The sequence below is a fragment of the Quercus suber genome, unplaced genomic scaffold (assembly GCF_002906115.3).
Source record: "Quercus suber isolate HL8 unplaced genomic scaffold, Cork oak 2.0 scaffold_8, whole genome shotgun sequence".
Lineage (NCBI taxonomy): Eukaryota > Viridiplantae > Streptophyta > Magnoliopsida > Fagales > Fagaceae > Quercus > Quercus suber.
In genome coordinates this window covers 1,677,836-1,691,299 of record NW_027069474.1, presented here as the reverse complement: position 1 = coordinate 1,691,299, position 13,464 = coordinate 1,677,836, and the positions used below count along the sequence as shown (strand labels likewise).

General features: G+C 38.7%; 1 protein-coding gene across 2 annotated transcripts; it reads right to left on the bottom strand.

Annotated features, from left to right (window-relative positions):
* Window positions 1-9,618: 9,618 nt before the first annotated feature.
* Window positions 9,619-12,625, bottom strand: LOC112009035 (receptor-like protein kinase FERONIA). 2 transcript variants are annotated; one of them, XM_065775591.1, is made up of 3 exons: window positions 10,803-12,625; window positions 10,259-10,678; window positions 9,619-10,177 (listed from the first exon to the last, which is right to left on the bottom strand). In XM_065775591.1, the coding sequence occupies exons 1-3, from the start codon at window positions 12,412-12,414 to the stop codon at window positions 9,762-9,764; spliced, it is 2,448 nt and encodes an 815-aa protein (XP_065631663.1). In that variant the 5' UTR covers window positions 12,415-12,625; the 3' UTR covers window positions 9,619-9,761. The 2 variants fall into 2 exon arrangements, with proteins under 2 accessions (XP_065631663.1, XP_023897153.1); XM_024041385.2 differs by having other exon boundaries at window positions 9,619-10,678.
* Window positions 12,626-13,464: the final 839 nt, after the last annotated feature.

Genomic DNA, 13,464 nt, shown 5'->3' with positions numbered 1-13,464 from the left:
AACGATTTCATTGATCAAAAGAAAATAGTTCACAATTCCTTACATAAAAGAAAAACTAATACAAGTATGAAATAAAAACTCCTAAACGTCTAAGCCTTCATCTGAGGGGCCAAAGGGTCAGCAGCCTGACTGGACTGAGCAGCAGCAACTTCTAGGGCTTGTTCCTTAGACTCTGAAAGCGATTCTTTTTTCCCAAGTCTTTGCCCTTATCCTGGGAAGCCTTAGCTGGCTTGCCCTAATCACTAGGTTGACCAGACTCCTTGGGGGCCTCAGGGTTGATAGGAGGGACTTGGCTGATCAGGGATTACTCCGAAGCCTCTTGGAGTTGAATGGGAGGAGAGGAGTCAGACCCTAGGAGTTCGCGAATATCAGGATTGTAGTATATACTCCCAGGTTGCCTCAAGTTAGATTCTGCAGAGACCCTAGCAGCATCCAGCGCTTTTCCCCAAGTTACATCATAGTACTCTCGACTGACCATGGCAAATTGCTCAGTAAGGTTGGCTTGGGTCTCCTTCACCCCCAGCTTCTATGCTGCCTGTCTTTTAGCCTCGACCACCTCCTTGGCCAACTGAGCATTCTTCTCGGCTAATTTGGCTATCTCCTTGGCTTTCTGAAGCTCAATCCGCAAATCCTTTACCAGCGCTCTCTCTGCTTCTAGATTGATCTCGTGTCAAATTCAGCAGCTGGCGTTGGTCTTCGGCTTGCTTCTCGGCATTTTGGAGACTAGCATCTAGACTATTCCTCTCCTTGGTCATCTCTTTCAATTGCTCAGATAGATGAGCATAGTCTTCCTTCAAATTACCCAGTGATTTTTCTACCTCAGATCGAGAATGGGCCTCTACTTGGGCTTTAGTGTAGACCTTTTTGTTCCACTTCTCGGCCACATAAACTTGCTGGGTAATCTACGTAGCATAAGGAAAAATTTCAATATAAAAAAAAATCATTAATATCCTAGCTGAAGAAGTGGATTAATTTACTTACCATGGCTAAATCAATTTTTAGGGATAAAAAGAGGTCATACTGGTTGAAACGCCTGTAAGAATCCATGTCTCGTGGGAGGAGCAGTGGTTGCTCCAAAGCCTCAGCAACGAGACCTTCTCTCCCCCCATCATAATTTTTGAGGGAAGTCTCCCATGGGATTGGAGCACCATCCAATTCTAGCCTTGGGGACTAGGTTCGAGGCCTTCGGTGCACATCAGCTACGAGGGCGTTATCACGGCTCTCTATAGACGAAGCCCTTTTGCTCCGGTGGTCTTTGACCACCTTTTGTTGTTTAGTTCCTTTTGGAGGCACTACCTCCCTTTCTTCATTGTCGGTGAGGGGTCTCTTCTTCTTTGGATCTGGCAATTGCTTTGCACTGAGATCCAAAGGAACATAGGGCGGTGGTGGAGGAAGACTAATAGCTAGTTGAGACGTACTGGTCTCTTTGGGCCCAGCTTTTTTACCTCTATTCTTCATCAAATTCTCTAAGCTCGCCATGTCTTCTTCTTCTTCTTACGAAGAGTCTTCTGAAAGAGCAGTTATCAAAACATGAGGGTGGACACTAGACTGCCTGTCAATTTCTTCCTCGGCGTCCGAAACTTGTATCACTTGAACCTCTCTCGAAGCCTCTCCTTCGAATTTAAACTTATCAATTTGCTCTTCAAGTGAAGAAGTCGAGGAAGCAACATCTTCGCCTTTTGCTACTAGTTCGAGAGGAATCTGCTGAACTGGCTGGACGAGCAATGGTATACCCTGTGGATTTGGATGTGGCACGGGGGCAAGATCGAATGGTGCTAAAAAATTGTGCCGAGAGACGTCTATTCGTTTGAGCTGATAGTCTCCTTGAGTGATAGCGTTGCCGACCGGCTGAAAATCAGTTGATTTTGGCGTGAAACCAAGAATGAGAGGAACGGACCGAAGCTGCCCGTCTTCACTTACAAAAATTTCTGATTGTAGTAAGTAGTTGAGCGCGCGTACGTTTGTAAGGTTGGGCCGAGGAGAAACGTGATCCTTATCTGTTAACACCACAACAAAACTTAGTCAGAAACTTGAAAGTAATGATAAAAAGAGAAGGCAAATTGTTAAAAAATGGGGATCCTAAATCTATTGTTAGGAAACCTAAATCTAGGATATCCCACCTGGCTCTCTTGGTTGGGTCTGGCAATGAAGACCGTCATGCCACGCGCCCGAGACGATTAAGTAGTCGTCTTTCATCCCTTTGTTGGACTTGAGAAGGCAGGAGACGAGCCTAACGACATCAGATCGGGATTTAGGATAGTATCTCGCTCCTTTCTAGCTATGACACTCGTACATATGTACCACGTCAAGCTAAGTGAGTCCTAATCCTAGATGATGGTTCAAAGCGTCAATTGCTTCTAGGATCCTAATGATATTGTGTAGTGACCCAAAAAGGAGGGTCTTGCATTCCATGGAATCCCACATCACCTAAGGAAGCACATGAGAATGTGTTTATAAGGAATGACTTTCCTTCAATATGTAAAGGCCTTTTCCCCAGCGCAACCTGGGGAAGAACAAAACCGTGAGGGGTATAAGTCCCAAAGCGGACAATATCTACACAGTTGGAGCGGAGTCGTTACAGATGGTATCAAAGCCATGCCCTAGCCGGAAGTGTGGGTCCCACACGTGAGGATGCATGTGCTCGTAAGGGGGGTGGATTGTAGTGACCCAAAAAGGAGGGTCTTGCATTCCATGGAATCCCATATCGCCTAGGGAAGTACATGAGAATGTGTTTATAAGGAATGATTTTCCTTCAATGTGTAGAGGCATTTTTCCCAGTGCAACCTGGGAAAGAACAAAACCATGAGGGTTATAAGTCCCAAAACGGACAATATCTATATAATTGGGGCGGGGTCGTTACAGAATGTAACACCCTATATTTTTTACACTAATTTAATTATTATTAGTAAATTAAAAGAAGGCCCACAATTAAATGGATTTAATTGATTTGGGCCTAGGATATTAAAAATAAGTAAATACTACGGAATATGAAGCCCAAGTGAGGTGGCATAAGTAAATATATGGGCCTTGATAAGCTTATAAATAAATAAATAAAAACCCTAGTCTTTTACCTCTTATGCTACGCATGCATAAACTTAGGAAGCTGCCTTTTTGCGCATCACAAGTTTGCCTTTTCTCCACTGTGGCGTTGAGTTGGAATTGGAGTCTACAGGTATGATTTTCTCATGCTCTAGATTTAAGAAGTTTAAATAGTCAATAGCTAGAAATTGTTATGAACCTAGAATATCATTTTACTAATAGAAAAGGGCTCCTATAAGTTTATTATATTAGATAAGGATGGTTAATATGTCAGGAAAGCCATAGACTTTGAAATTGAACCAAATAGAGTAATATAGGCTTGGACTTTGTCATCATGTGAAAGGGAAAAAGTTGCTTTGTGGGTTTATATGTATATACGTATATCGCCATCTTGGATCTAAACTATGAATATTTTAATGGGCAAAGGGTGCTTGTGGTTAATATGCATTCACACTTAGCCTCAATTGTTGACCGATTGACCATCACCTTTTAAGCCTCAATTGTTGACCGATTAATATGCATTCACGCTAGTTCAGCCGTGTAATGGATTTTGGGTCTTTGGGTTGATGATTACAATATTATAATAGGAATTGTTTATATAGCCGTATGGTCTAGGCTTAGAAATTGATTATATATGAATAGTATGTATAGTCATATGGTCCTCTATTGGCTTTAAGATTGATTTGGCAGAACTATATTATTGCACTATCTATTTAAGTGTGAAAACTGATTTTAATGGGAAATTGTGTATTGATGGACCTATCTTTGGTGTTATTTAGGTTCTAGTTGACATCGTTTCGAACAATTGAAGTAAAGCTTGATTTAGCAATTAGAGGTAAGTGGACTACAGAACATGACGTCTCTCAAGACGTGTATATATATATATATATTTGGTAAAAATATATTTAAATATACATAATTGCAAAAGTGAAGTTTCAGAAACTTATACCATTGTAAATGCATAATATATACCAGAATATTTTTATTTATTGAACTGTACATGTCAAGAATGTTTTCAAATAGTCAGTTAGACAGTCTGCAACCTTTGCCAACACAGGGTTAAGTGTTGGCCTTCGGCTGATGTAGTGTTATTGTGGTGTGGTGCAGTCTTATCGTTTGCTCTTCGGAGCCAGTGTTGCCTCTTTGAGGTTAGTGTTATTGTTCCCCATGGGAATCACCCACTGAGTGTTTAGCAGTTTATATCTTTATCTGACTAATGTTTTCCATATCGAACTACTGTTTTTTTTTTTGTTATTGATCTTTATAAGTGGAAAAAGATTGTTTATTGTCATAATATATTGTTTCTACCTATTTGGTGTATTTTGGATAATTAAAGTGGTTATTATTTTATTTAATGATTACAGCATTATAGTTAAATGTTCTATTCTTGACAGTTTTATAGAATATATTGTATTACTGTTAAAACTATTTGTAAATGTTTTGTAAGGACTATATTTTGTCAATGATACTAATGTTTTGTTTTGAAAGACATCCTCATGTTATGTAGTCTCTTATTAGGCTTCTAGCTCACCCTCTTTTTCCACCCTTTCAGATTAGAGCAGTGGAATATCTTTTGGTGGTAGATCATTGGAGGCATAGATTGGAGACTTCTTTTGTAGTTATGTTAGTTGATGGATTGTTTTTAGTATTTTTTTTTTTCTTAGGATAGTAAATTTGGCAATTGTGGAACTCTTTGAGATTGTATTTGGAGACTTTATTGTTAAACTTTTTTATTTTTATGGATTTCATATGAAAAGATTTTGATTATTGGAAGTTTATTGTGGATATTTAATTACGCTCTGTTCCATTATATTAGTGCTAAGTATTATTAAGACAGGTTATGCATCTAAATCCTTGGTATGGGTTTGGGGCGTTACACATTGGATGCGCACTGATCAGGAGAAAGCCAATGGTTACGAAGATAATTTTGGGTAATAGAACCCATGGGGAGAGTCATTCCTCCTTCTATGAAGGCTATCATAGGGATTACGACTTCTCCCTCTCTTCGGTCGGTTAATATCTTTTCTGGGGGACAATACCTCAGGTTTACCCCCTGTGGTATGCCGTATGTCTCCTTAAATTCCTCTATTAAGGCAGGACTATAGACGAGATACTGAAATCTACCCATTTTTGGTTAACTAGAAGAAGACGCAAAATAATAACTGGGAAACAAGAGCTTGAAGGCCGAGGAAGCTGGCTGAAGAGAAGATGAAAGGCTTGAATAATGGAGAACTTACACAAACTAAATCGGAGAATGATCCTTGAACTCGGAGAGAGATTCTTACAAATTCTAGAAAGAACTAAGATTGATGATTGGAAGAGCTTGGTGGATTTGAATGCTTGAGTTCGTTGGATAATCTGAGAGTTTGCAAAGTAAAGAAGAAATAACCCCTTTTGAGGCTCTATATAAGGGTAAATGAAAGAGTAAGAGTCGTCTCGCCCAAATTACGAGGAAGATCATCATCCGTCGGATCGATGGTCTACCGTTGGATACGAGATAGAACGCCGCCTGGAGTAATTAATAGTGCTAATACTGAAACGATAGCAGCAATGATGAAGCACGTAAACCTATGCTCATACACGTTTGAATTCAAATACTTGTGTTTTTATTTCGTAACAAATCAAAATCTTATTTTTTCTCCTCGGATGCGATAGAAAAATTAAAATTTTGAGGGGCTATTATGGGGGTGAAAGCCTAGCATTGTGTATTAGGCATGGGGCCCATTTCTTGGGTTAAGGTATGTCCGAAGAGAAGAAAATGATTGAGAATGATTCTAAATGGGAGAAATATATCTAGAAATGATCGAGGGGGACAGTCCGAAGCGATCATCATCAGGCCGAAGAGAGTATTCTTTTCGGATATAAAGAGTCTCGATTAAGCAAGTACCTGGGAGGTTCAAGTGATCTTCCTGGCAATTCCAATGATAAGGATAAGTTTTGGGCACGCCTGAAGATGATAAGAATGGAGAAATATTTAAAGGAAAAAGCTGCTACCACTGTGTTTAATGCACTGTAGCAACTTTTCTAGCCGCATTTATGTGGAGAAGACCTCTGAACAGTACAACTTCAACTACCAATACTCCTGAAGAACTAAAGAAGATACATGATGTGACATGTACTCAAGTGATTGCCTGGATGAAAAAGAAGTGTACGATGAAGATGGTTTAGAAGAAGGCTATATAAGCGGGAAAGGTCTCTAAAGAAAGGAGGATCGGAAAAAAGATAATAAGAGAAGAAGAAAGATTTTACTGTAGCTCTAAGAACTGTATTCATTGTTCAATCAATAATATTTCTCTTCGAACATCATTTTTTTTTAGCTTTTAAGTGTGTTTTTACGTTGGTTCATTCCCGGATATTATAGTTGACAGTTGCTAAATTCACAACTAACCCAGCTCTTTTACCCACTCTCTATAAATTCATTGTTTTGAGCTTGGGCTACAAATCTTGACCCTACAATTGTAGTACCATTTTTTAATTGCCATTTTTTATTTTTTATATTATTTTTCCAAACTTAATTACATCCATAGGTTTCTTTTTTTTTTTCTTTTTCTTTTTTTCTCTTGGTTTTTTCTCGACCACACACCTATCCCACTCCCATCTCTATCTACCCTTCTTTTTCTTTTTCTAGTACATTCTGGATCACACTTACACTATCTCCAGCTCTCATTCTTTCTCTAGCTCTCTTTATTTTTTAATTTTTTTTTAAATTTTATTTCTACTTGATTCTAGTACACTCTCTACAATGATAAGAAATAAAGAAATTAAGAATAAGCGATTGCTTGCTCCAACGTTGATCGAAGGATGCAGGCAGGCGTTGTCTCTTTTTTGTTCCACCATGGGTCAGATGGCTTTTGTCTCTTTTTTTTTTTTTTTGGTTGTTATGATTTGATTAATTTTAAGGTTTTGTTTTTGAGTTTGTGTTTTGATTATGCTTGAGTTTAGAGATGTTTAAAAGAAATGATTGTTGTGTTTGTAGCTATTGTGAATGTTTGATTGAGACTGAGTTTAGAGATGTTTGAGAGAAAAGATCAAGAATAGTTCTTTTTTTTTTTTTTCTCTCTTTTTTTTTTTTTTTTTTTTTTTTTTTTTTTTTTTTTTTTTTTGTAATCACTTTTGCTTAAGTGACTACTGGTGTTGATCTTGCCATGAATTATTGCTTTTATGCCTATGTTCATTTTTGCTTGATCATGCTTATTTTGCTCCATATGCATATTAAGTTTTTCTGCATACAATGATATTGCTATGTTATTGTGTTTCAGGAGTTACTTATTCATATGTTCAAGAGCTTTACATAATCTAGAGTTAGGTGTGAGTGAGTTTTCCAACTGTTCCCAACTCACGTTTAAGTCTAGAGTCTGTTGTAGGGTTTTGTCACGGAATAGCCAAAGGGGGAGATTGTAAGGTTGAATTTAATCAACTATTTAATTGGCTTTATTCCGTAACCAATTTGCTTGTAATTTAGCACTTAGCAACCCTATATTTAGGTGGAAAAATTGTAAGGGTAGTGTGTGAGAAGATGTGAAGAAAAGCTCAAGAGTGTGCAAGAAAAACAGAGACTCGCGGCTAGGGCTCGCGGGTGGATCGCGACTAGCAAGCCGCAAAAGGCAGGCACGTGAGAGGCACACTGGGAAGCTGAAGGTTCGCGCTAGCTGTCATGCTACAGGACAAAAGTTCCAGTCTGGTCAGGCCGTTACGTCGCGACTTGAATTCGCGACTTGGTCAAGCCGCGAGATCAAGTCGCCAACTTGCCCTGTTTGGCAAAAACTGACGTTTTGCATTCCCTTCTCACCCTACTATATATACACCCTTATACCCATCATATTAAGAGAGCTTCCAGAGAGAATTTTGTGAGAGAAAACTCTAGAGAAAACCAAGATTGAGTCATCCCCAATCTTCATCTAAAGAGACTCTACAAATTCCTCTACTCTCTTCTTCTCCATTGTCATACCCTTGAGATGTCATTTACCAAACCCTTATCTCACCACACCCACGTCTGTGAGAAGGTCCATTTGGTGTTTTGGGAAGCAGTTTGGAAAGAAACCAATATACATTGGTTGATGCTATGGTCAAGTAGCGGAATCCGGCAAGCTAAAGAAGAAATAGGTTCGGCGTAACCTCGTTGGAGCAAGAAGCTTGGAGGGCTTAGGTACTTGGGTAGATTAGGCTTGGAGGGTCTTCTGCTGTTCATATATCCCAACTACATTCTTTAGTGGATTATTTGACCGCTTGGAGGGTGGCGGAGAGGTTTTACACCGAGGACTTCGATTTCCTCTTCGATAACACATCGTGTGTTGTCCGTGTGTTTGCATCTTCCTTTCCTTTATCTTTGCCTTATATTTACTGCTGTGGATGTGTTTATATTTGACTTAGATTGTTTATCAATTCTGTTATGAGCTTGTTATCATGTTCCGCACATTAATTGTTTGATATAAGCTTGAATTGGTATTTTTATTATTTGGGGTCTAAATGTTCAAGGGTGTTTCATACCCATTTTGAACTTTCACCTATTCTCTGTGTCTCTATCTAATCTAACCAAGAAAAACAAGAATCCTTATTCTACTAGAACAAGGTATAATAATGGCCATATATAATATGGGTTATAGTTCCAGACTAAGTCAATAGTGTTTTGAAAGAAACCCTACATTATATTATGTTATATTATATATACATATATATATAAAACCGAAATATTTGACTTTTTATTGACCTGTCCAGTGCTTGCCACATCATTATTACTTTTTTAAAACAAAATTATTATTTTTAAACAATATCAACAGCCAAAATCCAAACTTAACTAGTAGTGAAACTCTATCTCTCTAGCAAGTTCAACTTAAACTTAAACTCAAACGTTGATAATTTATCTTTAAATTTGTGAGGTTAATCATGAACACTATAAAAGCAATGCAAACCCCAATATATATATATATATACTTTTTTTTTTTTAAAGTTGAGTGGAGGTATGAGCTATTCTTCTGTTATTTTCTTCTCCTCTACTTTGTTTATATATATATATATATATATGTAGGGACTGGGGGGGGGGGGGGGGGGGAATCAAAAACAAAAGACAGCACAGCTGAAGCCGATCCCAAAAGTTTGGTCCAAGGCTCATACTAGAGCTTGGAATGCAGTGAAGATAGGAAGTAACATTTGTGTGAAGGGCTCTAATTGGACAGTGGGTTGCAATAGCCAGCTAAGTTTCTGGAATGATAAGTGGCTGAACATTGGCACAATTAGGTCCCTCATTGAGGGTCCTTTAAATTAAGGAGAGAATGAGGTGTGCATTAAGGATGTTATTATGAACTATGGCTGGGATTTAGCTAACATCTCCTTTGTCTTCCCAAAGAACATTTTACAGGCAGTTAGAGCTACCCCTCTTAGGAGATATGCTATGAGGGAGGACCACAGGAGCTGGATTTCTAGCTTAAATAACTTAATACTTTAATAGTAACTAATAACATGTAACTAATATTAGCATTTATTTGATTAAGTCTTTTTGGTATATAATTTTTCTATCCTATTTTGAATGTTCCACTTTAAACTAGTTTACCACACTTTTTTTTTTTTCATTTTCTTACAAAATGATCAAAATTTATAATTAATTTTTTTTTAACATATCTTATACAATGATTGGTAGAGCATAAAAAAGAAACACTTAAAATATAAATCTAGGATTTCCAATTGCTTTTTTCTGACACAATTATCTGATCTACATATAACAAACCTTAAGCACTGTAGTAGCAAGGAGCACTAGTAGTAGTTTCAACATGGAGTGATATCACCTCTGAGTAATAGGTATGTTGAGAGGTGGTACTGCTCTCTTCGGACACAGTTGAAGACTGTCCTCCGATATTATCCTTGGGTGCATCAACATTCTCTTGTAGCTCCAATGCAAGTTCGAGCTTTTCCAACACAAAATTCATAGTGGGCCGTTGGATTCCCTTGTCACGCACACAATTCTCTGCAACCTCCACGTATAGTTTAAAACACTCTGGCGAAATCTTCCCTTCCAGATATGGATCAATGATCTGATTGATAGTCCCTCTCTCAATGCATTTTCGGGCCCAACTAGCCAAAATTTGTTGCTCTTCTTCAAGATTATGATTTAGTACTTTTCGGGCACATAACACTTCAAACATCACTACACCAAACGAGTACACATCGGATTTCTTAGTCAATTTTTGACGTATTGCATAATCTGGATCCAAATACCCCCACGTACCTTTTACTGTGGTACTAACTGCAGTGTTCTCAAGACCCATCTTGGACAACCCAAAATCTGAAATCTTAGACACCAGTTTCTCGTCCAATAAAATATTGGTCGTCTTCACGTCACGGTGGATAATAGGGTGTTCAGCACCTGTGTGGAGGTAGTGTAAGCCACGTGCTGCTCCAATGCATATCTTAAGCCTTTGCTTCCATGTGAGTGGTTCATTATTGGTGTCGTAGAGGTGGTCGCGGAGGGTCCCATTGGTCATGTAGTCGTAGACAATGATCATCTCATTGTCATCGTTGCAATATCCGATGAGAGAGACTAGGTGGACATGACGGAGTTGAGAGAGCATTTCGATCTCTGTCCTGAACTCTCGGGCACCTTGATGAGACTCAGGATTCATGCGCTTGATTGCCACAGTCTTGGTACCTGAAATAGGAGAACAAATTTCGTATTATTATGTGTACGAACAATTGTACAAAATTCTGTATTTATATTAGCCTTTGTTACATTTGTTAACTTAACAATCCCAGGATTAGAAAATATACATTACCCTTGTCAATGGCACCCTTATATACATTGCCAAAGCCACCTACGCCGATAATTAGTTCTTCATTGAAGTTGTTGGTTGCTGTTTTCATTTCGTCTAGTGTGAAGTGGTGACATGGTTCTTCGGGCAGGGAAGAAGCTTTTGTCCTTCTTATCTTTCCTTTGTAAGAACTTAAGTGTTTGGTCCTCCTCAATTTCCAGACAGCCATAAAACACACTAGAATGAGCACGATTAAGAAGCCTACGCCAATTTCAATGGCAACGAATATTGTCTTCTTTTTCTTGGACTTGATGGCTGCCGGTTCAGTTTTTTGATCCGGCTGTGGAGGCACCATATTTAGTCTGGCGGCAAGATTGCCATCTGGGTTGCTCAATTTGAACACTTCCACACCGTTTAAAATGGCATCGACCAAAGTTCCCTCTGATGTTCTAGGTTTTAGATCAATGGAAAGCTGATGCGTGTCCTCACCCTTGTTTTGGATCATTACAACGTAGTCCTTGTAGTGAGGTGTATCGTTACTGTCAGTCCACGATATTACATCGGCCCTTTCTTCAGCTAGCTGAGAATCTATATAGATGGTGAATTCCCTATTGCCAGTGGCGTTTATTTTGGAGTCTAATTCGCAGAAATGGAGCCTCACCAGATAATTGAACCCCGTATCAACAGGTAATCCCCATGTCAAATTAGACTGCATGTTCTTGGTTCTATTCGGACCCATTGTTATGGCAGACCGATAGACAGCATCAGGTGCAGTGTAGTTTGGTATTTTTGAGAATTTGGGCATCAAAGATGGATCACGAGGTACAACGGCTTCACCCAACAAATAATTCATATCAGGTGACCATTCTCTAAACATGCCAGTGTCTTCTGTTGGTAGTATCAAGCTCCCGCCCACGTTTAATCGATAAACCATCTCGAGTGCCATGCTGTAGTTTATGTAGAATTGAGGAGCTTGGGCGACGTATAGGGGGACCCAATCATCTTTGATGAAACCTTTTTGGCTATAATACAGGTCTATGGGCATGGAGACTATCTCAATTCCATTAATGAAAGCATAGTAAATAAAAGAAGTACTCGGAAAAGGGATGAAGGTTAAACTCAATTCTTGATTCATTTCAACATTGATGCAGAACTCTTTGGAAAAATTCTTTTTGTCTAAAGAATCAGTAAGAATGGAAGTACTGAAGTTTCTAAGTAAGGTGAACAAACCCGCTTTGACAGTGAAGAGGTCTTTTGACATATCAAAACCTGAGTATGAAGCTGAGTAAAAGTACAGCCTAACGAATTTTGGGCCAGGTGTGACCGGAAACACATATGTAAATTCGGAATAAGACAACCGGGCAGTCTGGTAGAGGACAGCATTGACAGAGCCGAAGCCTTGTGCTTCAGAGATAGTAGAGTTGTGATTGGGCAGTAGAGCGAACTTGGATGAGAGCATGTCTCCAACCCAGTGACGTTCATCCCTATCCGTTAAGTTGACAGACGAGCCACAGTTGAGGGTAATATTTTCAACAGCAATGTAACGAGGTGTGGAAGTAGCGATTTTGAGATGATAAAGAAGGAAGAATAAGCAGAAGACGAAGAAGATTGGTGTGGGCATTGAGTGGTTCTTCATGGGAGGAAGGGATTATTGACTAACAAATTAATTGGGAAAAAATATAGCTAGGTGTCCACTTAGAAAACAGGCCATCGCAGCTTTGTTTCCATGATCATTGATTATTTCAGAAGCGAATGCTAGTAGAGGAGCACAATATTTTTCCGTTGTAGCTCTTGAATTTGATTGTATTATCATAAAACGTGTGGCCAACGACTTGAGACGACTAAAGTGTACGTTTGTTTCAGCTTTTCGGACCACAAATTAAATGCGCTATTTGCTGCCAAAAATCCAAATCGCGTGTTTGGTGAAGTTTAGAAAATTCATTGTTGCAAAACGCCGATAAAACCCAAATCGTGTGGCACACGGGAAGCACCCATTGCAAAAAAGTCACAAGCACGTTTCCCTGTTACCATTGGAAGCTGAGCCAATTTCCCAAAATGCCCATAGGTATTCTTAAAAATGCCCATTGGAAGCTGTGCTAGTTTTCACTTTTCACATGCAAATGCAATGCGAGTGAGTTTATGGACTCAAGTGATTCAATCTGAAGAATCAGAATTGGTAAAGTAAAAAAGACTAAAGGGAACTTAAAATGGGTTGGGCTCATTTTTCAACTGGGAATAGCTTTAAAGTTTCAGTGGGCATATACAATAATTCAGGCTAGCTTTATTATTTTGTGGCTTTCTTTTTTGGCTAATTCAAAATTTGTCTTTGATTAATCCTGATTCATGCATATAATTGAGGTGAATTTTTAACAATATGGGAAGCTTTTATATATGTTGCAGAAGATATAGACAGAAGTGGGTGTTTATTGTTTTTGAATGTATAAATGGAGGGAGGCAGTTTTTCACTATTGTTTTCTGTTGATTGGCTCTCCCTATTCGTTCATTTCCCATGTGAAATGCAGAGGAAAAATGACTTGATAAACGCAGATTTTACTGCTGAATTGCAGGACTTGTCTTGTCCATTGTTACTTTCTAGTAAACTATATATACTGTCATTGTTTATGTCTAGTAGTAAATTTTTTTTTTTGGCTGAAAGTGTATAGTAGTACTGATAGAGCATCCTCAT